The 24,242-nt window shown below is 59.6% G+C and overlaps 10 protein-coding genes across 10 annotated transcripts; 5 read left to right on the top strand and 5 right to left on the bottom strand.

Moving 5' to 3' along the window:
• Window positions 1-284: 284 nt before the first annotated feature.
• FA10DRAFT_299895 (NAD(P)-binding protein) lies at window positions 285-1,467 on the top strand. The gene is made up of 3 exons (XM_025524768.1): window positions 285-1,032; window positions 1,102-1,164; window positions 1,227-1,467. Exons 1-3 carry the CDS (start codon window positions 434-436, stop codon window positions 1,360-1,362), a joined length of 798 nt encoding a protein of 265 aa, XP_025378464.1. The 5' UTR covers window positions 285-433; the 3' UTR covers window positions 1,363-1,467.
• Window positions 1,419-3,377, bottom strand: FA10DRAFT_265134 (hypothetical protein). The gene is made up of 3 exons (XM_025520937.1): window positions 2,577-3,377; window positions 2,028-2,513; window positions 1,419-1,960 (listed from the first exon to the last, which is right to left on the bottom strand). The coding sequence occupies exons 1-3, from the start codon at window positions 3,053-3,055 to the stop codon at window positions 1,474-1,476; spliced, it is 1,452 nt and encodes a 483-aa protein (XP_025378463.1). The 5' UTR covers window positions 3,056-3,377; the 3' UTR covers window positions 1,419-1,473.
• On the top strand, window positions 3,239-5,014 carry FA10DRAFT_63529 (FAD dependent oxidoreductase). The gene is made up of 2 exons (XM_025525618.1): window positions 3,239-3,990; window positions 4,059-5,014. Exons 1-2 carry the CDS (start codon window positions 3,341-3,343, stop codon window positions 4,636-4,638), a joined length of 1,230 nt encoding a protein of 409 aa, XP_025378462.1. The 5' UTR covers window positions 3,239-3,340; the 3' UTR covers window positions 4,639-5,014.
• FA10DRAFT_265133 (chaps-domain-containing protein) lies at window positions 4,726-7,792 on the bottom strand. Its single transcript, XM_025520936.1, has 6 exons — window positions 7,431-7,792; window positions 7,204-7,352; window positions 6,681-7,135; window positions 5,381-6,612; window positions 5,028-5,318; window positions 4,726-4,956 (listed from the first exon to the last, which is right to left on the bottom strand). The coding sequence occupies exons 1-6, from the start codon at window positions 7,584-7,586 to the stop codon at window positions 4,789-4,791; spliced, it is 2,451 nt and encodes an 816-aa protein (XP_025378461.1). The 5' UTR covers window positions 7,587-7,792; the 3' UTR covers window positions 4,726-4,788.
• FA10DRAFT_292181 (putative manganese superoxide dismutase precursor) lies at window positions 7,694-8,826 on the bottom strand (the record flags this gene model as incomplete). Its single annotated transcript, XM_025524388.1, has 2 exons — window positions 7,694-8,148; window positions 8,216-8,826. 2 exons carry the CDS (start codon window positions 8,824-8,826, stop codon window positions 8,010-8,012), a joined length of 750 nt encoding a protein of 249 aa, XP_025378460.1. The 3' UTR covers window positions 7,694-8,009.
• A 495-nt stretch (window positions 8,827-9,321) lies between these two features.
• On the top strand, window positions 9,322-12,829 carry FA10DRAFT_63437 (hypothetical protein). The gene has a single exon (XM_025525617.1). It carries the CDS (start codon window positions 9,540-9,542, stop codon window positions 12,603-12,605), a length of 3,066 nt encoding a protein of 1,021 aa, XP_025378459.1. The 5' UTR covers window positions 9,322-9,539; the 3' UTR covers window positions 12,606-12,829.
• Window positions 12,714-13,622, bottom strand: FA10DRAFT_265132 (cytochrome b5). Its single transcript, XM_025520935.1, has 4 exons — window positions 13,460-13,622; window positions 13,336-13,374; window positions 13,125-13,261; window positions 12,714-13,053 (listed from the first exon to the last, which is right to left on the bottom strand). The coding sequence occupies exons 1-4, from the start codon at window positions 13,575-13,577 to the stop codon at window positions 13,003-13,005; spliced, it is 345 nt and encodes a 114-aa protein (XP_025378458.1). The 5' UTR covers window positions 13,578-13,622; the 3' UTR covers window positions 12,714-13,002.
• A 134-nt stretch (window positions 13,623-13,756) lies between these two features.
• Window positions 13,757-15,751, top strand: FA10DRAFT_299889 (hypothetical protein). Its single transcript, XM_025524767.1, has 4 exons — window positions 13,757-14,012; window positions 14,084-14,179; window positions 14,239-14,607; window positions 14,671-15,751. The coding sequence occupies exons 1-4, from the start codon at window positions 13,854-13,856 to the stop codon at window positions 15,589-15,591; spliced, it is 1,545 nt and encodes a 514-aa protein (XP_025378457.1). The 5' UTR covers window positions 13,757-13,853; the 3' UTR covers window positions 15,592-15,751.
• An 83-nt stretch (window positions 15,752-15,834) lies between these two features.
• FA10DRAFT_258675 (hypothetical protein) lies at window positions 15,835-16,828 on the bottom strand (the record flags this gene model as incomplete). The annotated part of the gene is made up of 5 exons (XM_025519920.1): window positions 15,835-15,976; window positions 16,061-16,232; window positions 16,323-16,482; window positions 16,539-16,624; window positions 16,717-16,828. The coding sequence occupies 5 exons, from the start codon at window positions 16,826-16,828 to the stop codon at window positions 15,835-15,837; spliced, it is 672 nt and encodes a 223-aa protein (XP_025378456.1).
• A 488-nt stretch (window positions 16,829-17,316) lies between these two features.
• FA10DRAFT_278124 (DUF747-domain-containing protein) lies at window positions 17,317-23,897 on the top strand (the record flags this gene model as incomplete). The annotated part of the gene is made up of 5 exons (XM_025523431.1): window positions 17,317-17,589; window positions 17,655-19,368; window positions 19,630-22,748; window positions 22,824-23,133; window positions 23,559-23,897. Exons 1-5 carry the CDS (start codon window positions 17,351-17,353, stop codon window positions 23,895-23,897), a joined length of 5,721 nt encoding a protein of 1,906 aa, XP_025378455.1. The 5' UTR covers window positions 17,317-17,350.
• Between the last annotated feature and the right edge of the window lie 345 nt (window positions 23,898-24,242).

Raw genomic sequence — 24,242 nt, 5'->3', positions numbered from 1 at the left:
CCAATCGTTCACCCAAGATCGAGAGGCGAGAAGGAAGGATGGGGAACCAATATTAAGAAGAACGTTATGAGGCCGTCCTTCAAGGAGGAGGAGGAGAAGAGCAACGTCAGAGCCTCGCGCTTGCCTCGGGAAGAAGCCCACGTCCAAAAAAAAATCAAAAAACGCGACGGAATAAAAAAAAAACTTTTTTGTGAGTGAGGCAAGCCATTGACACGTGATGGTAAGGCACGTGATATGTTCTCTCGCACAGACCAGCAGCATTTCCTATGCCTCCTCCATTTCCCCGCATTTTGGGAAGGGCAAGGACTAATAGGCACCCTTTGAGGACCTTGTCGGCCACTTGCGTAGTCGGCCTCTACTGCTGAAGCGCAATTACTCTCTCCACAATCGACTGGCTCGAACAGACAGCTGCTTCTCTCTTTTTCAAGCAACCATGACGCAGCATCCAGGACGACTGCAGGGGCAGGTGGCCATCGTGACGGGCGCCGGCCAGGGCTTCGGCCGGAGCATCCTCGAGACGTTTGTCGGCCAGGGCGCAAAGGTGCTCAACATGGACATCATCGCGCCGTCTGACGACTACCTCAGCGGCATAAAGGGAGCCGTCGGAGAGAAGGCCGCCTACCAGATCAAGGGCGACGTGACCAAGGCCGCAGACTGGGAGCGGGCCGTGTCGGCGTGCCGCGACAAGCTGGGCGGGGTGCCGAGCATCGTCGTCAACAATGCCGGCTGGACCTACTCGAACAAGGCGAGCCTGGACGTGAGCGAGGACGAGTTTGACCGCGTGTTTGCCATCAATGTCAAGAGTTTGTACGTGAGCGTCAAGGCGGTTGTGCCCGCGCTCATCGAGGCCGGCAAGGGCGGCGCGTTTATCCAGATCTCCAGCACGGCCGCCCTCCGCCCGCGGCCCAAGCTGGTGTGGTACAATGCGTCCAAGGGCGCCGTCTCGACGGCCTCCAAGGCGCTGGCGCTCGAGTACGCAGGTAACAAGATCCGCTTCAACTGCCTCAATCCCGTTGCGGGCAACACACCTCTGTGAGAGAGGGAGCCAAGCAAGCCCTTGATGCTGACCCAGGACTGACTCTCCTCATCCTGCGCACACAGCCTCTCCAAATTTGCAGGCGCAAAGGAGAGTGGCGACCCCCTGACAGCGGAGCAGCTCAAACAGTGAGTAGTGGCCCCAACCAGTGCAGCAGTCGCGACTTCTGACAAGCGCGATGCCCTGCCAGGTTCAACGACAGCGTTCCCCTGGGTCGCCTCTCGGAGCCCAGAGACGTCGCCAATGCTGCTCTCTTCCTCGCCGATCCTGCTTCCGAATTCATCACGGGCATCGACCTGCCAGTCGATGGAGGCCGCTGTGTCTAGGAGGAATCTAAATCGTATCTGAATCCAGGTTCAGGACTGCGACGATGTACCTAGGCTCGAAAACACAGTGGACATTGATTCATTTCTTCTGTCTCCTGCTACTGCTGCGCCTCAGGCCGGAGGGTAGAAGCCAGCATACAGGACAAGACTGACGACGTTCCAGATGACAAGGTACCCAATCAGCCATCTCTTTGCTCTCTCCCCTCCGTGGCCCTTTGTCGACAGGAGCACGTCCGCGGCGGCCCACCAGACGGCGGGCAGTCCACCGGGCGAAGCGAAGCGCAACGCAATCTGGACGTGCGAGCTGACGATGAGAAGCGCCGTCGTGAGGAGAGTAAAGTGAGCGTGGGGCAGGAGGGAGGGCGTCGTCGTGACGCTGACGCCCTCCGATGTCTCGCTGTCTTCCTTGGGCTGAGCCCGTTTTTGGGTTCTTGGTGCTGCCAGAGCCCTCCAGGGCCGGAGAGTGAGATGCAGGACTGCCCTGGGATCGGTGGCGTAGTACTGCGAGCAGAAGCGCAGGGACAGCGCCAGCACGGGCGCTGCCAGGAGAAAGTTGGGCAGCTGGGCCACGGTCCAATAGCGAAAGGGGGCCACGTCCCTGATTGGGAAAAGAGAGAGAGAAGTTGAGAGGCTTGAACTTTGTGAAAAGGAAGGAATGCACTGACCAGTACTCTCGCTGCACGAAGGTGTAGCTGAGCGGGAGTGCTCTATTGCACCACGGCCTCGCTGCCGCTGCGCCGTCGTCGAGACAGAAGCGCATGTATGCCCATGTCTGGCCGAGGATGAACGGAGAAAGAGTAATGGCAACCGCGAGAGGGGTCGCCACGGCTATTCTGAATACCATTTCGGCGGCCAGGGAAGAATTGGTCGTCTTTGCAGCAGCAGCAGCGTGGAGCCTGGCCCAAACGAGCTTCCAGACGAGAAAGCCAGCCAGCATGATGCCGTTGGCACGGAAGGCCGTCGCAATGGCGTAGAAGAGCGCTGCAGCCAGCGGAGAGACAGACTCGAGCGACAGATGGCCCAGGAGAGTAAAGAGGGCAAAGAAGGGCTCCGGGGTTGGTGTGATGAGCGTCGAAGGCGACGTCGAGAGGATGGAGAGGTAGGCTGCCGTCCTCGCGAGGGCCTTGTTTCGCGTGTGCATTAGCGTGAGGCTGCGTGCCAGGCCATCAGCTCTTCGATATTCGAACGTATGAAATCTCAGAGAGACTACTCACCGATAGAGAAGGACGGGCAAGAGGCAGGAGGCGGCCGTGGCGAGGAGAGAGACGAGAAGGACGGCCTGAACGGGCGACCAGCTCTGCAGCAGGCCATCAAAGGAGCGGTAGCCTGCCAATCTGAGCAGCCAGACGATGCCCGGCTGCCAGGCGAGCGAGTGCTCGTGCTGGAGGCCGCCGCCAGCTGCGGTGCCCTGCTTGTCTGCGACGTGCCAGCCTCGGTCGTGCACCAGTCCCCGTGGCAGGGGCAGCGGGCGCGGGCTGGCGACGCCGAGGAAGTGGATCGTGTCCCACCTGGTCAGTGCGCAGGCGACCCTCGTCAGCCACCTACCTCGTCCGGACGGGCTCGTGGCATCGAGGGAGAGGAGGAGCTGCGCCGATGTGTCAAAGTGCGCGGGCTGGAGCAGCGACGCGGCGACGAGCGTCGTCAGCGCCAGCACGCGATGGGCGATGGTCCAGGCAAGGATCTCTGCCGCCATCCTGTCATTCTCTCTCCTCACGGTCTTGCGCTGCACACCGGCGCTCGTTGCCGCGCCCGTGCTCATCCCTATGCGAGATGACTGGCTGGTGGTCACCAGCCAGCCGTCTTCTCAGCTTGCCTCTTTCTTTTTTGCGCGCTTAGTCCGGGCTAAGACTAATTTTGAGCTGCAGGGCGCCTCCCTCCACTTTGCGAGTTTTGCTAGACTCGACAATTCTTCTCGCCCTCGGCTTCTTTTTCGGGTGGCAAACGACGAACAAGAAGCAGCGACAGCTACACCACGACCATGTCCCCTGCAGACTCAACCACAGCGCCACGGCGGCACGTCGCCATCATCGGCGGCGGCATCATCGGCGCGTCCACGCTCTACTACCTCTCGCACGCCTCGTCTTCTTCCGACGCAGCAGGCCCGCTGCGTGCGACACTCATCGAAGAGGCGCCGGCCGTCGCGCCGGGCGCCTCTGGCAAGTCTGGCGGCTTCCTCGCCCTCGACTGGCACGGCGCCGCCACGTCGTCGCTGGCCGCGCTGAGTTTCGACCTGCACCGCCAGCTGGCGCAGGAGCACGGCGGCGAGGCGCGCTGGGGCTACCGCCTCGTCGACACGCTCAGCCTCTCGTTTGATAATGGCGGCAAGGCGCGGCGTAACAATAGCAAAGCGCACGTGCCAAAGGACCTCGACTGGCTCGACACGGAGCACGTCACGAGCTCGAGCAGCATGGGCGGCGGCGGCACGACGGCCCAGGTGACGCCCGAGCCGCTGGTGCGGCACCTCGTCGAGTGCGCAACGCAAAAGAGCGGCTTTGACACGCGGCTGGCCACGCGCGCCGAGCGGGTGCTTCTCAGCGATGCAGGCCGAGTCGAGGGCCTCGTCGTCAAGGGTGCAGATGGCAAAGAAGAGACACTGAGCGACGTGACGGACGTCGTCGTTGCCGCCGGGTGAGTGTTCCCTTCCCTCCCGGTTGTTGTTTACTCTTTACTGACACCACCCCTCCTCGTGAACCCAGGCCCTGGACCGGCTCGCTGCTCAAGAGTCTCCTCCCCAAGTCCGCATCGCCGCTCCTCTCCTTCATCTCCTCTGCACGCCACATCGGTGGCTCGCGCGCCCACAGCGTCGTCATCCGCTCCTCGAAACCAACCTCAGCAACCTGCCTCTTCACCGAGATGCGCTACGGTAAAAAAGCAGGTGCGCCCGAGGTCTACTGCCGCGAGGACGGCACCGTGTACGCCTGTGGCGGGTCCGACAATGTGCCGCTTCCCGCGCGCGCGGCCGATGTTGCCTACGACGCCAAGCTCACGGCTGCCATTGTGGAGCAGTGCGCCGCGCTGAGCCCCTCGCACCTCGACACGATAGCTGCTGCTGCCTCTGCGCCCGCGACGCTGGAGCGCGAGCAGGCCTGCTACCTGCCCGTGCAGAGCGGCTACGGCAGCGGCGCACCGACCATCGCGGGCGACCGCGAGCGCGGTCTCTACGTCGGCGCAGGCCACAGCTGCTGGGGCATCACATTGGGCCCCGGCACCGGCTTTGTCCTCGCCGAGCTCATCCAGGGAAAGAAACCGAGCGCAGACCTGTCCTCGCTCGGCTGAGCATCTGTCTAGCAGTACCACCACCACCACCACCTTGTAATGCATTCCCATCCGTGTCGTAATAGAAATCAGCCTGTCCTTTTCTTATCATCATCCTCTCAACATGACATTGCAGAGCGGCAGCGTGACAAAAGAGGCTATTCTTCCCCCTTACGACTCCCAGCCCGGCACCTTGAAGGCCTGGGCATAGGCAAAGTAATTTTTCATCAGCCGCAAGATGGGCTCGGGTGGGTTCATCGAGACGAGGGTAAAGTTGACCTTTGCCAGGCCCACGTCGCCGATGAGGTTGTAGAGGTGGTGGGCGACGGCGCCCGGGAACTGGTGGAAAAAGCGAGTCAGCCAAGGAATCTCACACACACTGGAGAGAGAACATAACACAAGGAACTCACCGTGCCCTCCATGTACCACCGATGGTGGTAGGCCGTCAAGCGGATCGCCGTCCAGAGGCTCCGCTCGACATCGCGCTGCTCCGAGTAGATCTCGAGCAGCTTCAGGTACGCCTTTGCCGAGAATTTGGCATCGACACAGCGCTGGAAGGCGTCCTTGGCCTCCTCCTTGTGCTGTAACCGCAGCGCCAGCTCGCCGAGAATCTCCCACTCGGTGCCCGTCTTGCGGTAGGGGAGCGACTGGGCCTTGTAGTGCGCCACCTCGGCCCGCCAGATGGTGTACACGCGGAGGTCCTATCAGAGACCCTGGTCAGCAGCCCTTTTCTTTGCAGAAACGAGAGTCACTGGGGACTCACCTCGTAGAGGACCATGAAAAGGTTGTCGAGCCACCGCTCGCACAGCCTCTTATTGTTGAACGCCGACCCACTCGAGGTGGCCGGTCCCGATTGTGACTGCACAGAGCTGTCGCCCTCGGCGATCCCGTTGATTTTCCCGCCCTGATCAGCTAGGGCCGCTGCACCAGCACCAGCCGTGGCTGTAGAGTCTGTCCTGCCGTGTCCGCCGCCAGCCTGGGCCTGTGCAGGCTTTTCCAACGGCGGTGCCTCGACCTTGACATCGGGCGTTGGCCCACTCTGCGCTGCCGCCGCGCCGTTGATGTGCTCCTGCTCGTGCTCCTGCTGCTGCTTGACAAACTCCTCCAGCTGGCTCTTTTCTCGTTCCCGATCCGACTCCGTCGAGACCTTGATGGTGGGGATCGACTGGGAAGAGGCGTTGGCCTGCGACGAGATGCCCAGGCTGTCGAGCTTCTCGTGCAGCCCGTCGCTCTCGCTCGTCTCCTCGCCGTCGCCGCTGCTTGAGGGGAAGGCGCTGTCTACCGACCGGACCTGTTCCTCCTCCTGCTCTCTCTTTCCCTCCCCTTCGTTTCCATTGCTGTCCGCCGGTGCATCGCCACCCGACTCGCCTTCTTGGGGCGCAATCGAAGGGGCAATCGCCGTCGTCGAAGCGGCATCGTCGTCTGTCGTTTGAGCTTGATCCAGGTTGACCTCTGATGTCGTCGTCTTCTGGGCCCGGTATTCCTCTTCCATGACAAAGACCGAGGATCGGCACTTGAGCAGCTCGTCCCACCCAATCTTGGCCACGAGCTTCGTCAGAAGTCCATAGGCCTTTGCAAAGGTGCCTCTGAGCGCAGGGGCGGGCAGCCGAAGCAGGGCAACATCGGCCTCGTTGTCGCGCGCGCTCTCGTCGTCCAGCAACCCACTCTCGGCAATAAAGGCCTTGACGGGAAGGTGTGTCCTCGCCGGCGCAGGCATCCGGTGAAGGTCTCGCTCGCTGTAGGTGAACATGGGGCACGAGTTGAGCGTGTAGAGGGCAGACTCCCACTGGTCTTTATCAATGAAGCACTCTGTCAGCTTGGCCCATGTGGAAAACTCGCTCGGAGCGCAGTTGACGGCCTCCTTGGCCAGCTTTTGCGCCCACTCGAGCTTGCCCTTGCTTCGGAGGAAGTCTGTCTGGACGTGCAGCAGCGAGTAGCTCTGTGGCGTGACCTTGATGGCGTTGTGCATGATCTGCACAGCCTTGATCTCTTCGTCTGCAGGGTGAAACCAGAGAGGTGAGCCTGCTTGTGAGCACATGGAAGGGAAGATGCTTAAGACTCACTCATGCCGATGTAGGCCTGGGCGACGAGGGCGGCCACCTCTGGCTCCCGCGCATAGAGCTTCTCAAACAGGTTGACGGCCTGCTCATACCGCTGTGCCTCGCCAAAGTACTTGAGGATGCCCGCCGTCAGATGGTTCGAGACGACAGTGGCCACCTGGATCTCCGGGTCCGAGCCGAGCTGCCAGCCCTTGAAGAAGAGATTCTCTGCCGCCTGCAAGAAGCGATGCTCTGCGTCTGGGCTCGAGATGGGGTCCAGCTTCCGGTAGCCCGCCAGCCTGTAGCTCGCATCGTCCGAGTAGAGAATGGCACGGAGGAGCGCAGAGAGGTAGACCTCTTGCCAGAGCTCGGGCGTTGTCTCGTGCCGCTCGCCCCTCGCATCGACGATGTAGGCATCAACCGAGCCTGGAATCCTGACCTCGACGCGGACATCGACTCTTGAGAAGGCATTGAAGCAGCTGGCGTTGGGTCGACCGCATGCGTATCAGCAGGCTCCTCATTTCCCCCAACTTAGACCGTTACTCACCAGTATGCGCCGCTCTTGAGCTTGTATGCACCTTTGCCCGAGAACCACGCCGGGTTCTGGTCCAGCTCGTAGGTCAAGCTGTTGATGTAGGCGGCGAGTGCGGCCGAGGAAGACGCGTCGACGCCCGACACATAGTGGTAGGAGCCAATCTGGGCGAGCGCAGAGAAGGGAGAAAAGCATGAGCCAGGAGCGCTCTCGAGCGGCAGTCAGCGAAGACAGCGACTTACATCCTTGCTTCCGGTTCTCCCCGTCGTCTTGATCGTATGGCAGAGGTCGGGCGGTCCTAGTTCTCGAAAGACACCCAGGGTCTCTGTCCTCGAGACGAGGCTCTCGCCCAGGTCGACCTCGAAGAACTCTGGCTGGTTCGTAAACGAGTCGCCCATGGTGTGCTGCCGCGACAACGACAGGAGGGTGGCAGGAGACAGAGGGGGGGAGGAGGAGGAGGAGGAGGCGGCGGCAGCGTCGTCAGCCCACTTGTTGGAGTCTTTTGCGAATCTTCTCGAGGAGGAAAAGAAGAAGAAAGTGCAAAAGAGGCGAGGGAAGAATAGGCCGCTGGTCGTCGACGGCGCCGAGCGGGCTTGGCTGTGCGTGCACTCTCAAAAAGCTAAAAGTCGCGGAAGGTGCAAGGCCAGCGCAGGCTCAACGCGTCCACGTGTCAAACCCTCTAACGAAATGGCGAAGAGACATATGATGGCCCGCTTCCACACAACCGCCTCCTTCATCAAAATCAAGATGTAATGTTCAAGAGGGCGAGACGAGATCGCAGGATGGGGGAAAGAAGACATTCTTGATCATATAACAAATTTCTAAGGCTTGGCTTTGTCGACAGCTGCCACGTAACGGCGGATCGCCTCGTCGAAGTTGATAACCTGAATAATCTGAGCAAGGTAGCCAGCCCTGTCGTTCTTGTACTGGAGATAGTAGGCGTGCTCCCAGGCGTCGATGCTGGAGTATGAATGCGTCAGATTCAGTCCGCATGACGAGCAACGACTGCACGGCTTGGTGTGCTCACCCGATGATGGGATCCATATTTAAGAGGGGGTCCTGGTCCTTTGTCGTCGTCAGCTCGAGGATCTTGGTGACGGGGTTGTAGGCCAGCCAGACCCATCCACTTCCTTGGAGAGTGGAAAGTGTTTTGTTGGCCGCCATGAGGAGACCTTCGGGCGATCCGAATTGCCTGACGATGGCGCTCTTGAGCATTGAGTCTTTGAGCTGACCACCTCCAGCCGACTTTGGGGCGAGATTCTTCCAAAAGAGCGAGTGGTTGATGTGTCCTCCTCCGTTGAAGTTGAGGGCCTTTTGAAGCTCGAGCTGCTTGTGCACATCTCCCGTTGCCACGGCGGCGGCCAGCTGCTGCTCAGCGATGTTGTAGTTTGTCACGTAGGCTTGGTGGTGCTTGGTGTGGTGCAACGTCATGATCTCTGCGCTGATGAAGGGCTCGAGCGCGTTGTACGGGAAGTCGAGAGGTGGCAGAGTGACATTGTTGACGAGGCAGCCGTGCACGGTGAGCGCAGGCCCTGAGGAAGCGGCCGCCCGTGGGGCAAGTTTATGAGCGGTCGCCTCACTGAACAAGAGCAAAGCCGAAGCGAATGCAGTGAAGAGACTGAGGGATCTGAAAACCATCACGACTGGCTGCGTGTGTGTACCAAGTACTTATCGAGAATGGTGAGAAGGGGAAAAAGGTCGAAGACCCCTACAGCCAGAGATGGGGATAGCAACCGTAGCGACCGACCGAAAACCAGCCCGCACGGTGCGAGAGGCGGAGCGACGGAGCCCGCATTCTGCAGTCAGCGCCGCTCTTCGAAATGTAATCGAAGTCCATCTTCTTTTCAGAAAAAGATAGTCATGTACAGGAGATCGCAGCGATCAGGACCAGGGATCAGTGCGCTGCCGTCCTAGCTAGCTCCCTAGCTTCGCCATCAGTGCTTCCCAGGCAGGCCGGCTTGTGCGAAAGGTGAAACAGTCAACAAGCCACAAAACACGTGACGGACCTGTCAAAGCGTGAATGTTGACGCGCTAACAAGCCCCCCTCGATAGGGGTCGGTACACTGGACGGACCTGTCGAATTTAAACTGCCGCGCCCGCCTCCTATTCCTCTCCCCCGCCCTGGCCCTCGTCTCAGAGGTTCATCACTGCCTCGACTGCCTTCATCTCCTCTTTCTCCTCTTTCTCCTCTTTCTCCTCTTGCTCCTCTTGACGATCCTTGTGACGACCTTACACGACCTATATACCCCCCTTCTTCCAATAGCGACAGAAGTAGAAGAGACGAAAGAAACGAATCAACAGAGACAGATCAGAGCCCTCACACACCTGGCACCCTGGACCAGAGGCCGGCCATGTCGACCAGCACGCAACCGCGGACCTCGTCGGGCCACGCTCGTCACAACTCCTCGTCGGGCGGCTCCTCGAGCGGAGGTTCGTTTGCTGCGCCCGTCCCACCCTCGCCCTCTTCGGTCACGGCGGGCTTCTCCCCGGGCGGACAGGTGCCCAGCGGCTATTCGTACCTCCACCGCTCCCACTCGCTGCTGACGCCCACGAGGCGCAATGTCCCCAGCGGACTTGGAAAGGGCGAGAAGGAGGCCATGGCTAGCGTCAAGGTCAGCAACAGCAGCAGCAACAGCAATAGCATCAATATTGCGAAGCCCGATATCGCGGCCGAGACACAGTCGTGGCAGTCGGCTCCCCCTCCTGCGCCGCCGCAGCGGCTTCAGAGGAGCTTGACTACCTCGTCGTCATCGTCGTCGGTCGTCTCGCTCTCCTCGCCAGAGCCCGAGATGCGCAAGCTGAGCGAGCAAGAGACTGTGGCCGCCCTCGTGGCCAAGCTGCCGGCCAATCCAAAGGCATGGACGCCCTCGCAGGTGGCCCTCTACCTCACCCACGTCCTTGGTCTCACCCCGCGACCGATCGTCGAGGATGTCACGGCATACGTCCGGCGGGCGCACATGGGCGGCCGCGTCTTCCTGCGCCTCAAGGCGTCGGATCTCGAGGAGGAAGGACTCAACACAAAGTGGCGTAGGCTCATGATCGAAGCCGTCAAGAAGCTTCGCCGCGACTGCCTTCGTGGTCGTATCTGGGGCCACGAGGGTGGCATGCAGTGGCCCCGGCAGGACGATGTCGAGGAGCAGGACGAGGCCGAGAACGAGGCTGATGGCAAGGCGCTCGACGACAGCAAGAGGACTGGCCCCGCCTATGCCAAGGGCACGCTCAAGCGCCTCCGCGACAAGAAGCAGGTCAGGGGCATGATTCGCTCCTTTGAGTCGGCCGCCGACCTTGCCCAGGACGAAGGCGCAGCCGGCACCCCTCGCTCGCCAATCATCGTCAGGCGCGAGTCGGTCGACTCGCTGGCCTCCTCGCAGGCCACCTCGTCTTCTCCCCGCGAACCCATGGCGCCCATCTACGGCGAGGGCTACGTCAAGCAGCGAGCCGAGAGCTTCACGAGCCTGTCGGAGATGTCGGGCGACGAGGCGAGCCGCAAGAAGCGGCACTTTGAGATGGCCGAGCTCGAGCACTGGTTTGGCAGCTTGAGCGAGCAGGAGGCTGCCTCGCTCGTCAGTGAGCTTGAAGACGACGACCTCAACTTCGACGATGACGACGAACATAGAGACACGGTCAAGGCCGAGCATGAGCACCAGCGCAGCTCTTCGTCGCACTCGGGCACGGGCACGGGCGAGAGTGCACCGGGCACGCCACCTCCTCACAGCCCACTCGGCTTCACCCCCTTGGACGCTAGCCTGGTGCAGTCCATCATCGGTGGCGCTGACCCCAGCGAGTCTGGCGGTGAGGGTGCTGTGACAAAGAAGGACGATGATGACCGTGCCACTTTCGGCCTTGGTCTCGGCCTGGCCATGGTTCCCCCTCCTCGTCGCATGGATGTGGAATTGGATGACGAGACCGAGGCCGAGGCTGCGGCGCGCCGGAACGCACACCTTCGTCCGGGCCGCTCCAACGGCGGCAAGTCGAACCCGTACAGGAGCTCGACGTACGACGTAGAGGAGCGCGAAGCACTCGGCATCGGCGCAGACGACGACGAGGACATCAAGTACGGCACGGCCCGCAAGATCGTTGCCAAGCCCGACGACGACGACTCGGGCCTGCTGGCCGACAACGAGATGGATGTGCCGGCTGCCAAGGGAAGCGTCCGTATTCGCAACCCGGCGCCCGGCCGAGAGGACTCCAGAAGCCTCTTTGCATCGGATGCCACTCGAGCGAGTGTGGTTCCTCAAGCCGAAGCGAAGGCTGAGTCAAGCCAGCCAAGCCACATGAGCCACATGAGCCACATGAGCCACATGAGCGCTCATGAGGCGTCTGGCGTGGCACCCTACAAGCCACTGAGCCCCGGCGTGTCTCGCCGCACGTCGGTCAAGAGACAGGAAGAGGCTGCCGCCGCCGCCGAGGAGAGCTACGACGCCATTCCGCCCTCTTCGCTGGCCAGCATGGCCACCGAGATGAGCAAGGCGGGTACCTTTGGGCGCAAGGCAGGCAGCAGACGCAGCGGTCAGCTCAAGCAGCTCGTCGCTCTCCACTCGGCGACGCACGAAGACGACGGCAAGACACACGCCTCTGTTGCCGCCGAGGATGAGGGCAAGTGGGGCGGCACGCTCAGTCGCAAGAATTCCCGCCGTGGCAACCCAGTCGCGCTTCAGCTGCAGGAGAGTTTCACCCCTCCCGCTGCTGCTGCATCATCCTCATCAGCATCCTCATCATCACAGCCTCCGCCACCGCCGCCGCAGCGCGACAACCTGAGGCAACGCATGATGGACCTCTTCAGTCCCATCGAAGACGAGAAGCCCACTGAGGCGGCCAAGGAAGATTGCGGCGCCGAGCTCAGCGCCGAGAACTTGCAGGCGCTGGACGAGCTGCTCAAGCAGGGTCAGGGAGAAAAGGCACAGGAACAGCTGCCTGCTGAAGGCCAGACGACAGAAGGTGACGGCAACGTAGAGATGCTCTCGGTGCCCCTGACGACACTGGCGCCCTCGCCCGACGGAAAGGGCTCAATCAAGAAGACGAGCATGGTCCTTGTCGAGCGCAAGCGCTTCGAGTCCCTCGCTCGCCGCATGGGTGTCCTGGAAGACCAGCTGTCCCAGCTCGATGCCCTGACCGAGTCCGGCTCTGCGCTCGGCATGGGCTCCTTAGCCTCTTCTTCTGCTGGCGAAAAGAACCACGAGAGGAGGAGGACGGCGCTGGAGGAGGTCTTTACGATCCCACAGCATGCAGGTCAGGTCTCGAAAGACGAGGAGCGCGAGACTAAGCCGTCAGCGACGCAGGGGGACGAGAGCGACGATGAAGACGTGCAGTCGTGGGGCTTCAACTTTGGCCGGCCTCTCAAGCTGGGTGCTATCCCCAGTTACGGTGCGTCTGCTGCTGCCCTCTTTCTTTCTCTGAGGCTTGTGTGCCTTGACTGACCTTTTGCCTTTTCGCTCGCAAAGCAGCTCTCGGTCTGGCCGCTGGTGCCGGCTTCGTGCTCCTCTCTGAGGTCCTTGGAAGGGGCCGCCACTGATCCAGCTCAGTCGGACGGCCCTTTCTTATTCTCTTCTCCATACATTCTTATAGGTTCTTCTCGAAATGGGTTCTCTTTCTGCGTCACGCCCAACTGTTCACGACCACTTAACGACCCCTTGACGACGCCGAGATGACCACCAAAATTGTACAAAGCCTAGGTCGCGCTCTCTCTCTTCTCTCTCTCTCATGACGACTTCTTTTTCTTTTCCTGAGAATCCCATGAAAGATATTGCTGATTCGATCGTGTGGGCGCGCAATCTGAGCATGAAGGATGAAAAAAAAGCACATCTGCTACCTCTTTCACTCGACGAGCTTGCCGACGATGTTGTATCGTTTGGTATAGTAAGCCACCTACGCACACACACGAGTCAGCCCCACGAGCCCAAGAAAGCACAAAGCGCCAGGTGGCTTAAGAGACTCACCCAGTCGTCGAGGACCTTGCGCTGCTTGTCGTCGAGCGTAGAGTAGTCTGCGACGGCGTCCTCGGGCTTGAGCGAGGACATGCCGAGGCCGCGCGAGCCGTCCTTTCCGGCAAAGATGTGGTAGCCCTTTCCGGGCGCTGCGACGTGGGCTCCCGATCAGCACCAGCTCCAGCACCAGCACCTGGATAGTTAGAGAGAAGGGCGGACTCACAGTACATTTCGCGCTTGGGCGAGACATCAAAGACCTGGCCTGGAGCAGTCCATCATTCATTCAGCCAAGCCATCACTCAGGAAGTCAGGGAGTCAAAGAGAGTCAGGAAGGAAGTGTGACTAACCCTTGATGCAGACGTAGACGGGCTTGGATTCGTCGGAGCCGTCAAACTTGGCGAGCTCGTCCTTGGTGAACGGGTCGTCCTTGGGAGGATGCGTCGGCGCCGTCGTTGGTTCCATCATCTTTGCTTCTATCGTGCTTGAATATTATCGCTTAGAAATCGAGGTGACGAGAGAGATGGAAGCTTGTGGGGGTTGGTTGTCTTGATTGCATTACCGGTAGACTGCAACACGCACAGTGGTGTGATTTCACGTGGCTGCTTTTAGGGCGGACCAAAGTGACACTTTTTTCCCTTGTCCGCGCGAGCTTCCTCTACGAACAAAGGAGGAGGAGAAAGGAACGAGGACGGGCGCGGCGCATACACAGAGAGGAGAAGAGAGAGAGAGAGAAAGGGAGGCATGTCGGGCACGAGCTACAGAGGCGTCTCAGCGGCGCAGGATGGGCGGTACAGGAACAAGGAGCAGACGCTGCTCAAGAAGCTCAAGGACCAGGGCCAGTTCCCGGCGCATTTCGATCAGAAGGTGGACATGGCCAAGGTCAAGCTCGAGGTCATGAGGGTGAGTGCCGGCGCGACTGCGGTCTTGTGCTTCTGGAAGAGAAGGCTGACAAGAGGTCGAAATTCGCACAGCCCTGGATCGCAGAGAAGGTCAGCGAGCTGCTCGGATTCGAGGACGATGTCGTCGTCGAATACGTCAATGGCATGCTCGAGGACAAGGACAACCGGGTGTGTGGCTCCCTCATTCTCTTCTCATGTGATTTTAAAGTGCTGACACGCCCATGCAGACTCCCGATCCCCGCAAGCTGCAGCTCTCGCTCACAGGATTCCTTGAAACCAAGACGCCAGTATTCATGTCGGAGCTCTGGACGCTGCTTCTCTCTGCCCAAAAGTCCGTCGGCGGCATTCCTCAAGAATTTGTCGAGCGCAAGAAGCAAGAGCTGCGAGAGGCGCGGGAGAAGGATGCCGGCGCGATCCGTGACAGCGGCGTCATCCACTACCAGGGGCGGGCAGGCGCGGAACTGGGTTCAAGGGCGGGGGAAAGGGGAAGAGGACGAGGGAGGGGAAGAGGCGGGAGCCGGTGGGATGGGGGCAGGAGCCAGGAGTTCAGGGACAGGCAGGGCAACGTCACGCAACGTGTTCAAGACTCAGGTTGGGTGAGTCGTGCCTTGCAGCACCTTTATTGTCAGTCTCAAACTGACCTTTGCGTGTACATGCAGGGCGCGAAGGGCCCACGAGGTCAAGACGATGACAGAGATCGGAATCGACGCAGCCCCCCACCATACAGACAGGCAGACTACCCGAGGAGAAGGAGCCCCTCGCCCCGTTACGATCGCCACAGAGAGGACAGGTACGATGGCTACTCCCGAGATGCCCCCAGAGGAAACGATGGCTCTCGCTCGGCGAGGCCAAGGTACGACGACGAGGGCCCGATGCGCTACTACGACCGACGCCCCGAGGAGGACAAGTACGAGGACAGGGGAAAGCGTCGTTCACCCTCTCCGGATCCGAGAAGATACAGGTCGCCCACGTATTCTCCAGATGCGCTGCCTAGGAGGCCGAAGGGGAGATCGGCGAGCTTCGATTCACGCTCTCCGTCGCCTCGCCCGGTCTACTCTCGGAGAAGGAGATCGCCTAGCGAGGATTCGAGGTCACCCTCGCCCTCGCGCGCTCCCAGACGAAAGCGAGATAGATCAGAGAGCTATGCTCCGCTCTCTCCATCACCGCCGCGCCGCTCGTTGAAGAGACGAGACAGCTACAGCGACTCTGAGGAAGAGTACAGGAGGAGGACGAGGGCAAAGAGGAGGGAAAGCTCAGAGGTGAAGGGCGACCAAACGCCTGACTACCGCCAGCGGTCAAAGGCAAAGGCAGCTGCGAGGTCGCCCAGCGACAGCCCGCGCGGTCGCAGTGGAAGCAAGACGCCAGTCATGAAGAGGAGAGGCTCGTCGTCAGATTCGCCAGAGCGATCCAGGGACGAAGCAGAGGCGAGGGCCCGAGCGCTGGCTTCGCGCAAGAAGCAGCCGCAAAGCGCGCCAGGCGATCGACTCGATAAGAAGGACGAGGCGCCTTCAGGTCGGAGTGGGGACAAGAGCAACGTGCTTGCCAAGAGCAAGTGGGCCACTTCGGACGACGAGGACTAGTTGATACTCTCTATTTACAATTCGATGAGGTCACACTGATAGATGGTGTGATGGAGAAGGATATACAAGCATCAAACAGCGGTGTGAGGCTAGCGAGGAGTTATGTATGCACAGCAAATGAGCAAGGATCTGGACAGCGAGACGGGAGCATGAGAGCAAGTCGAAGATTGTATGTGTCACTTTGCGGACCGAGATGTCGTTTGATTTGCCTTTCCTTCTCGACGATGGAGTCGTAAACGTTCATTAATCGGCGTATAGGCTGCGGTTGCTGAGCCAGCGCTCGGAGCGGTAGCGAAACACGGCCTCGTAGCTTGTCGCTCCCTGCTTCACGCGATGACCAAAGGGCCAGTCGATGTGAGGAGCGATGGCCACCTTCGTGCCCCCTCTTCACAACACCATCTTCGTCAGCATCTTTTTTTGCAAGTCCCCTTGTGTGCACGACGGTTTTGACTAAGTAAATGTGTCTCACCTGGCCTCGACGCCAAAGTCGTTCGCGCTCTTGGCTTTGTTCTCGCGGTAGCCGGCCCTGTGCTCGAAGGGCGTGCTCTCTTCTGGACGACACCTTTCGCAAGGAATGAAGCAGATCTTGATCTCACCCCTGGCCTCGTCGCCATTAGGACAGACTGTGGTCTCGGGGTATTCTGTCGACCAAGATAAAGATAATCACGATTACTCCCTCTGTCAGGTGCTTGGAGATGCAGTTTCAATTTCCGACCAGGTCTTTGACTGACTAGGATGCTTGAAACACAGCGGATTCATGTACCACCTTCCGTCGGTTTCCTCGTCCGTCTGGTCAACGTAGCCGTAGTAGGCATAGACAGCGAGCGGGCTGACCACGGCCGGATGAAAGACATGGACGTGGTCGTCTACCAAGACGCCGTCCACGTAGACCTGAACCGTATTGTCAGCAGTGAAAGCACACAGTCGAGGATGGTTGTTGTACACACGATAATCCAGAAGAGCTTGGCGTCATCGATGCGCTCACCAGGTGAGACGACAATGTTGAATTTCTCGCCCGGGACAGCCTTGATGTCTGTGGTTGATTTTTTACCCCTCGGGCAAATGTCAGCGCCATCGAAGAATCAAGGCGAGTATTCATCAGGCCTGGTGTGGCAGCCCTCTCACAGCATGACACCCGCTTCTTGAGAGGAGTGAGGTATTCTCTCTGACTAATCTCGGGTTTGACAAGTGCACCTGCCCGGACGGTCACCCTGAGGCTATTTCCTAGGAGTTTCATGGTGAAGGTGTCGCGAGTGCGATTACGGGGGGGGCAGTCTGAAAACGACTATTGCAAGACCAAGGGAACAAGAAAGGGAGGTATCTCAGTAAAAGAGAGGGTAGGGAGGAGAAAGGAGGATGCAAAGGGAGGTTGAGAAATACGGGTCTGTAATGAAAAGCGTGTGGCTTGTATGCGGTCGCAGGCCCCCCGCGATGAGGAGCTTCTGTGTGTCAATTTTTTCAGGTGCATCCCCCGCCTTTGCAATTCGCTACCCATCTGCCCGCAATTGAGAGAGGCTGTGGTGTAATTTCCCAGGCTTGACACGGAATAGACACAATGCTGATAGCAGCAGTGCTGCTTTTCACTCTCATGCACTGGCGAGGCTGTCCATACTAGACAGCCTCTTTCTCTCCGAACGCTACCGCCATTGGCAGTAGTAGTGGAGGTGCGAACAACCCTAAAAATTTTAATTTCTCGACCATTTTCACTCTTCTTCTTTCTTGACCTCGACCAAGAAGGTACTCTCCCAATTCCTGCGACATGGCAAGGCCCCCCAAGAAAGCTCTCAGCGGGGCGGGAGGCAGCGCAAGAGGCGAGCAGATTGCTCCTGAGGCATACAATGACTTTGACGATGCAATCGATGCGGGTGTCGAGGCAGAAGAAAAGGCCGAGCGGTTCGCAGTGGGCATCAAGGCCAGGCGACACTTTGAACGGAGTCTGTCGCTGTATCGGCGATCGCTGCAGCTCAATCCGAGGTCTGCTGATGCAGCCTACAACTGGTGAGTATCGAGCATTATGCCTGATTTCTTGGGCGTGTGATGAGCTCACTGCCATGGCGTCACAGCGCACGGGTGTGCTTCCTCCTAGGCACGGCATTCTACCAGCCGAGGACAAGCATTTCCATCTTGCGAGACTCTGTCAGGCTCTATCAGCAGGCACTCTCACTCTCGCCGCCCACAGAGACGGCAAGTGATGGCAACACCCTCCCCAATGCTTTTTACCTCGACGTCCAGTTCAATCTCGGGGCCGCATACATGGCACTCGGCGACCAGGTCGATGAAGCTCCAGGGTCGACAGGCGGCGATGACGGCGGTGAGAGAGTGAGCCTCGTCAGACAGGCCATTGCTTTTTTCGAGGCTGTCATTCAGGGGCAAGAGATGGTCCTTGCGCGACAGCGTGTAGACGAGGAAGAGGCGATTCGCCAGTCAGCCGAGACAGATGCCGAGGCGCCAGGCCAAGAGCAGGACGAGCAGTGGCAGGACCATGCCATGTCAAACGGCGATGCGGAGAGCAACGGCGAACAGGAGGGAGAAGAACAGTACACGACGTCATTGATCACACCCGCCTCGGCGATGGAGACGCTGCACAACATCCACATGGCCTCGTTGGCACTCCTCGACGCCTCTCCTTTGTCCCCTCAGTCGGTCGAGGCCGCCGCAACAATCTCGCTTCACGCACAAGCCCGGGCTCGGCAGCTCGCCACTGCATACCCCGACGGCGAGAAGCGAAGTCCGGACGGTGAATGGGCGGAGGGGCTCGCACAAATGCAATACGCGCCCCTGGCCATAAAGGTGGCTCAAGCCGCCAAGCACGCCGAGATCGCTGGGACCCAATCCTGGCCCGAGGCAGGCGCAGAGGAAGCTGCGCTCACCGCTCTCGAGCAAGAGGTCCTCTCATCGATTGATGCCGTTCTCTCAGAGGCCCAGGCTCCTATCGACGTCTCGAGCACGGCAGGGCGATTGCAGCAGAGGCTGCGGACAGGTCATCTGGAAGAAATAGGCGATTGTTGCCTCTCTTTGGCCCGAATCCGGATCCGGTACCTTGACTTGCTCGCTCTTCAACCAGGCGGTGCCGCTGGAGAAGGAATCAAGTCCATTGCGACCCGAAGCTGGAACTTTCTTGCCCGATCATCCAAGGCCTTTCTAGCGGCCTTGGCATCTCTGGATACTCAGGCGGGCGCACAGGCCGGCTCTGCGGTTCTTGGCTCTGCAAATACGTCCACGACGACCTCGCGCGCAAGGCTGACTCTTTACACGAGTCTTGGTGTCACATCTTTGCTCCGCACCCACCAGGCCTTTGCGCAGCTCGGCTTTATCAATCCGGCCTCGCTCGGCACGCTACTGGACAACGCGAGGGTGTACGCTCGCAAGGGCCTCACCGAGGTAGGCCTCGGTTGGATGCTCTCGTACAAAGCCACTGCTGCCGAGAGACAGAGGGCAAACTCCCACCCCTTTCCGCACGGCGGCGTTGAGTCGCTGCGGAGCGAGGCAGAGGCCATCCTAACGCTGCTGAGAGCTCTCTTTTCGAGGCAGCAGGAAGGTGCAGTCTTCAAGACGACAACCGTCGATTCTGCGGCGGAAGTCGGCTCGCTCTGGGCAGCGCTACGGGAGCTCGTTCGCAGACCAGACACGGCAGAGTCAGGTGGCACGCCGTGGTCCGTCGTTCTCCTTGGTACCTCGAGGGAAGCGCAGGGTGCCAGGACCCCGCTCGTGGACCAGATCCTGGGCGAGGAAGGCGATGTGGCACTGTCCGACGCCGAGCGACAGTTCTGGAACGGGGTTCATCGAAGTGTCTTCCTTGTAGAGTAGATTTCTCATGCACACCGGCGCTTTGCTCGCAATTGTCAAAACCCCAGGGATTTATTTGCTTGCATCTACGTAGTAGTGGGTGATGGTCTCTTTTTCTCCAATATTTTCTGGAAAGTCTTGATGTTGGCGAAAGCGCGCGTCAGGCACACGTGAAGTCTGAGGGCTCAGATCCACTTTTTGGATCTGGAGAGGCCGAGGTTGTTGTCCCTGGACCACCAGTACATGCCGTAGATGGACAACGAGGCGGGACCGTCGACGCCCCGACGCGAGCACGGTGGAGCGCTCAGCAATGGCGTCGGAGAGGTGGATCGGGCAAGCACGCCGACGGGCACACCGTGGACGGGCGTCATGGCCGCTAATGGCGACTCTCTGACACCGACGAAGCCCGTCGCTGCGCCTCCGCTAGAGCAGCCATCGCCTCTCGGGATGCTGCACCTCAACGGAGAGGCGAACACCAGTGATCGCACAACGCTCCCGGCTCGTGCCCGCAAAAGGGCTGAGCGAGTCGAGGCGAGCTGGGAGGACGTGGAGTCAGATGAGGGAGAGGCGGCGGGGGCGGAGGCGGGGACGATTGCCAAGAACGGCGTGGCCATCGATGACAAGGATGACCAGTGGGAGGACGAACAGTCGGACGAGGAAGGCGAAGAGTCGGATGAGGAAAGTGAGAGCGGCCTGTCGAACCTGACTGAATCGGCATCCAAGCAGAGAGAGCACGGGCACAAGAGCGAAGGGAGTGGCAGGGCGGCATTGAGAGAGTACAGGCGGAGCAGGAAAGCTTTGCTGCTCTCTGGCTTCTCGCCGTGGGAGCATTCGTACGAGGACGAAGACGTGGACGAGGACGTCGATGTGATGGATGGAAGGACACCGGCCTTTGACGAAATCGGCCCTGACGCAAGGGCAAAGACGAACGGCAGACGGCTTGAGAGGACAGACAGCGAGGACATGCTTACGCATCACGACCCCTTCAGCGCGGCCCCGAGCACCGAATCTGTCGACGCAGCCGAGCCAGCAGGCCGCGCACACGACGTCAGCCTCTCCCTAAATGGCGACGACAGTGACAAGGGAAGCATCGAAAAGGTGTCTGGCAACAGCAGCAACAGCAACAGACGGGCTTCCTCAATTGCTCCAATATCCACAGTGAGCGGCAGTAACGGCAAGCTGAGCACGCCCTCGCACTCCAAGAGACCCTCGCTTTCTCCAAGGTCAACCGCTGTTCCAACAATGCCTTCGCATCGACGCGGCCAGTCTTCAGCTGCTGTGCAAGCCGTCGAGGGTCAGCCGGAGGACTGGCAGTCACCATCGAGCAGAAAGTCGTCAAAAGACAGAGGCCGACCAGAGCAGATCAAGCAAGTCAATGTCTCTGAGCCTTCGACCCCAAAAGTCAAGGGCGACAAGGATGTCTGGCTCAGCGATGAGGGCGGCACCGAAGGCACGCCGCCCCAGGAACAGCGCCGAGGATCTGGCGTGGGCGTGCAGGACACGCCGCTTTCGAAGATCGTGGCCCTAGGCACCGCCATCAGTAGTGCGGTAGGCTATGCTACCGGCGCAACTCCTGCAAAAATCTCAGTCCCTCATAGCTCCACCACCAAAGGCGATGACGAAACGGCATCCAACACTGCATCTGACAGCAACGGGCAGCCCGCTCTTCCATCTTCGACCGCTGCAGCAAAGGCCGAATCAGCGGCAGCAAAGCAAGCCAAGGCGAACCGGGACGCAAAGATGGCTGAGCTGCTGGCATCCAGGCTAGACGAGCTGGCCGAGGCGGCGCCCCCGTTCAGTCTATGGGACTACCTCAAGGAGGAGGTCATGGCCACCGACTTCGACTCGACGCAGGAGATGAAGTGGGAACGAGTCACCAACTTTATCGCCATACCATTCTGGATGGAGAAGATCATCCTCTTTGGTTTTGCCGTCTGTCTCGACTCGTTTCTCTACACGTTTACCATTCTGCCGCTGCGATTCCTCGTCGCCTTTTACCTCTGGATCCGAAATACCCTCGTCTGGATCACGGGCGGTCCCAAGCGATATCTGCACTCGAGTCATAAGTGTGACATGCTTAAGACGCTCCTCGTCGTCCTCAGTTGCTACATCCTCAGCCGAGCGACAGACGCCAGCAAGATGTACCATTCCGTCAGGGGACAGGACGTCGTGAAGCTCTACGTCATTTTTAATGTCTTAGAGATTGCCGACCGCCTCTGCTGCAGCTTTGGACAGGACCTCCTCGACTCGCTCTTCTCGCGGAGCACGTTGGCGAGGAGAAAGGACGGCAGCCAGCCTTTCCTGCGCCCGCTCGGTTTCTTTGTCCTGTCCCTGGGCTACATTCTCGCACATACGCTCGTGCTCTTCTACCAGCTCGTGACACTCAACGTGGCTATCAACTCCTACGACAATGCCCTCTTGACGCTCCTTCTATCGAACCAATTCGTGGAGATCAAGGGCTCCGTCTTCAAAAAGTTCGAGAAGGAGAATCTCTTCCAGCTGACGTGTGCCGACATTGTGGAGCGATTCCAGCTCACTCTGATGCTGAGCGCTATTGGTTTGCGAAACCTGATCGAGGTATCGGGCGCCGCAGCAAGTTCCATCAGCCCGAGCGGTGCAGGGCAGCTGGGAGGAGCTGGCGTGCCTCTCAGTGGCGCCCCTTCGCCCTTTGCTGCGTCTTCGATTGTCAACGGTGGAACTCTGTCGGCTTCGGGAGTCAAAGCGGGGTCCATCAATAGTAGCGGAGGAGCAAGCAGCAGCTCTGGCAGCAACTTTGGCGCGACCATCTTGGGGCCCCTGCCGACTTCGTTCACCGTCTTTCCATCCTTTAGCCTTCTCGAAACGGCATTTGCGCCCGTGTGCATCGTGCTAGGGTCCGAGTGCCTCGTTGACTGGCTCAAGCACGCATTTATCACCAAATTCAACCACATTCGACCGGCCGTGTACGGTCGCTTCATGGATGTGCTCTGTCGCGACCTCGTCGTCACGGGCTCCTCTGCCGGCTCGCCCAATGCTCGAGCGAGAAAACACACATTTGTGGACCAAAGTCCGATTGTTTCGAGGAGGCTTGGCTTCGCTGCTCTCCCGTTGGCGTGCATGCTTGTCCGAATCACGCTGCAGATGATCGGCATGGTCGGTGACGACAGTCACTTTGACGAGTGCGCTATGCCTAATCCTCCTTCCTCTACACACGATGGTGAAGGTGACGCCAACGCTGCGATCAAGGTGCTGCGAATGCTCCAGGCCGCCACGGCCCTCGTCCTTCGGAAAGTCTTCTTGGTCCAAGACCCGGAGAGGGTCATGGAGCACACGGCCCACTTGGTCGTTTCGACAGCCGCTTGGGCCTTGACGATCATGATAGCTTGGATCTTGTGAGTTGTTTCGCAAGGGCGGATCCAATCTTCTCCTCGCCTCTACTCCTCCTAACACTCCATCGATGTCAACAGCCTCGTTGCGCTCAAACTCCTCCTCGGCACGAATCTCGTCTCATTTGCTTCACATCGCTACGCCAGCGCACAGCGCAAGGAGCGAGAGCGCGAAGAGGAGCTCAATGCTCGCGACCGGGCGCCAATCGGCATCGACAAGGAGACAATCCGCTACGAGGCCGAGCTGGGCGCGTTGATGGACCAGAACGAGGATGACGCTGCTAAGCTCAGTCTCAGCCAGGCAAATTCTACGCACGCCCCTCCTGCCGCCAACTCGTCAGGGCAGGGTCAGGCGAAGAAGGAGTTCAGCAAGGGACCCAACCTCATCGACGTCAGTCGCTATTCGATGATCAAGAGCCGTATCTGGTAATTCATCCTTGCGCTGCATGTACATTACTTCTACTTCCACTACCTTCTACGTCCCTTCTTTGCGTGCCTTCCTCATTGTACAGTACTTAAGGCAACTCTTCGTCGGCACCACGCACTAATTGATCGATGATCGAGCGTGTCGCACCGTTCTCAGCATGTTTCTCTCTTTTCGCTTCCTTCCGTCTACTTTCTCTTCTTCTGCGGCGTTCCGTTTGAAGCAAGTTTGCTCTTGGTAACGGCCGTCGTCGCGAAACCATTCTTCTCGTCGATGACGAGCGAGGGATCGTTGCTGATGCCCTTCTTCTTTTTGGCAGAGGGCGTAGCCGCCGTCAATGTCCTTGCCTTGACTGATTCTGGCTTCTTGGGACCTTGGCTGAACGGTGCTAGCACAGCCAGACTGAGTCTCTGACCAGCCAGGATCGTAAAGAGGACGATTGCGCAGAGCGCATGCGCCTCTTGGATGGCAAGATACGCTCCCTCGACTTCCTGGCCGAAGCGATATGGCTTAAAGGTGGTGTTCTCTCTCCGCTCAATCTCGAGGGCGGCACTGGCCATCTCGAGCGGGGCATACAGGATTGCGGGCCCCTGTGCGCCTTTGAGCCAGGCGCGATGCTCAGGGGGAATGAGCGACGAGAAGCCGAGCGGGCTCGTGAGGCCCGCGTAAAGAGCCGAGAGGAGGGCGGAGGACCAGACGTCGATGGCGAGGAGCGACGCAGGTTGCGTTAGCCAGGTCGGCGTGCGCAAGGTCCAATTGGCTTCCTCGAGGGAAAAGGCACCGATGAGCAGCGGTCCACCGCCGCCGACGAGCGTTCCGATCAGGATGGCCGCAAAGGGAGACGAGGCGATGAGAGCGTTTGGGTGCGTTCGGACAGTCGTCACGCCCAGCTGTGCGATACCTTCCGAGCGGCAGACACCGTCAACGAGCGCAAAGCCAAGGTCCATTCTGACAAAGAAGGAGAAACCAGATCAGTATTTGTAGGGATCGACTTATTCCAAGACCACAGCTATTACCCACGCAAGACCGAGGCCAGGCACCTCGTTGAGGCTCAAGAGCATGTCGGCCAAGCCAGT

Source organism: Acaromyces ingoldii, assembly GCF_003144295.1.
Source record: "Acaromyces ingoldii strain MCA 4198 unplaced genomic scaffold FA10scaffold_2, whole genome shotgun sequence".
Lineage (NCBI taxonomy): Eukaryota > Fungi > Basidiomycota > Exobasidiomycetes > Exobasidiales > Cryptobasidiaceae > Acaromyces > Acaromyces ingoldii.
This window is presented reverse-complemented; position numbering and strand designations above follow the sequence as displayed.

What these genes read in the sequence shown, in the direction of transcription:
- FA10DRAFT_265132 (XM_025520935.1), bottom strand. Translation starts at nt 13,577, where the DNA reads ATGATGGAACCAACGACGGCGCCGACGCATCCTCCCAAGGACGACCCG. An exon ending in GCCCAAGCGCGAAATGTACT is followed by an intron (nt 13,262 to 13,335) that starts GTGAGTCCGCCC and finishes CCCACGTCGCAG; the next exon opens with CGCCCGGAAAGGGCTACCAC. An exon ending in GCAAGGTCCTCGACGACTGG is followed by an intron (nt 13,054 to 13,124) that starts GTGAGTCTCTTA and finishes GTGTGTGCGTAG; the next exon opens with GTGGCTTACTATACCAAACG.
- FA10DRAFT_265134 (XM_025520937.1), bottom strand. Translation starts at nt 3,055, where the DNA reads ATGGCGGCAGAGATCCTTGCCTGGACCATCGCCCATCGCGTGCTGGCG. An exon ending in TTGCCCGTCCTTCTCTATCG is followed by an intron (nt 2,514 to 2,576) that starts GTGAGTAGTCTC and finishes CCTGGCACGCAG; the next exon opens with CCTCACGCTAATGCACACGC. An exon ending in TTCGTGCAGCGAGAGTACTG is followed by an intron (nt 1,961 to 2,027) that starts GTCAGTGCATTC and finishes TTTCCCAATCAG; the next exon opens with GGACGTGGCCCCCTTTCGCT.
- FA10DRAFT_63529 (XM_025525618.1), top strand. Translation starts at nt 3,341, where the DNA reads ATGTCCCCTGCAGACTCAACCACAGCGCCACGGCGGCACGTCGCCATC. An exon ending in GACGTCGTCGTTGCCGCCGG is followed by an intron (nt 3,991 to 4,058) that starts GTGAGTGTTCCC and finishes TCGTGAACCCAG; the next exon opens with GCCCTGGACCGGCTCGCTGC.
- FA10DRAFT_63437 (XM_025525617.1), top strand. Translation starts at nt 9,540, where the DNA reads ATGTCGACCAGCACGCAACCGCGGACCTCGTCGGGCCACGCTCGTCAC.
- FA10DRAFT_265133 (XM_025520936.1), bottom strand. Translation starts at nt 7,586, where the DNA reads ATGGGCGACTCGTTTACGAACCAGCCAGAGTTCTTCGAGGTCGACCTG. An exon ending in CCAGGCCTACATCGGCATGA is followed by an intron (nt 6,613 to 6,680) that starts GTGAGTCTTAAG and finishes TTCACCCTGCAG; the next exon opens with ACGAAGAGATCAAGGCTGTG. An exon ending in TTTTCATGGTCCTCTACGAG is followed by an intron (nt 5,319 to 5,380) that starts GTGAGTCCCCAG and finishes GGTCTCTGATAG; the next exon opens with GACCTCCGCGTGTACACCAT.
- FA10DRAFT_299895 (XM_025524768.1), top strand. Translation starts at nt 434, where the DNA reads ATGACGCAGCATCCAGGACGACTGCAGGGGCAGGTGGCCATCGTGACG. An exon ending in GTTGCGGGCAACACACCTCT is followed by an intron (nt 1,033 to 1,101) that starts GTGAGAGAGGGA and finishes CTGCGCACACAG; the next exon opens with CCTCTCCAAATTTGCAGGCG. An exon ending in ACAGCGGAGCAGCTCAAACA is followed by an intron (nt 1,165 to 1,226) that starts GTGAGTAGTGGC and finishes ATGCCCTGCCAG; the next exon opens with GTTCAACGACAGCGTTCCCC.
- FA10DRAFT_299889 (XM_025524767.1), top strand. Translation starts at nt 13,854, where the DNA reads ATGTCGGGCACGAGCTACAGAGGCGTCTCAGCGGCGCAGGATGGGCGG. An exon ending in TCGAGGACAAGGACAACCGG is followed by an intron (nt 14,180 to 14,238) that starts GTGTGTGGCTCC and finishes ACGCCCATGCAG; the next exon opens with ACTCCCGATCCCCGCAAGCT. An exon ending in GTGTTCAAGACTCAGGTTGG is followed by an intron (nt 14,608 to 14,670) that starts GTGAGTCGTGCC and finishes GTGTACATGCAG; the next exon opens with GGCGCGAAGGGCCCACGAGG.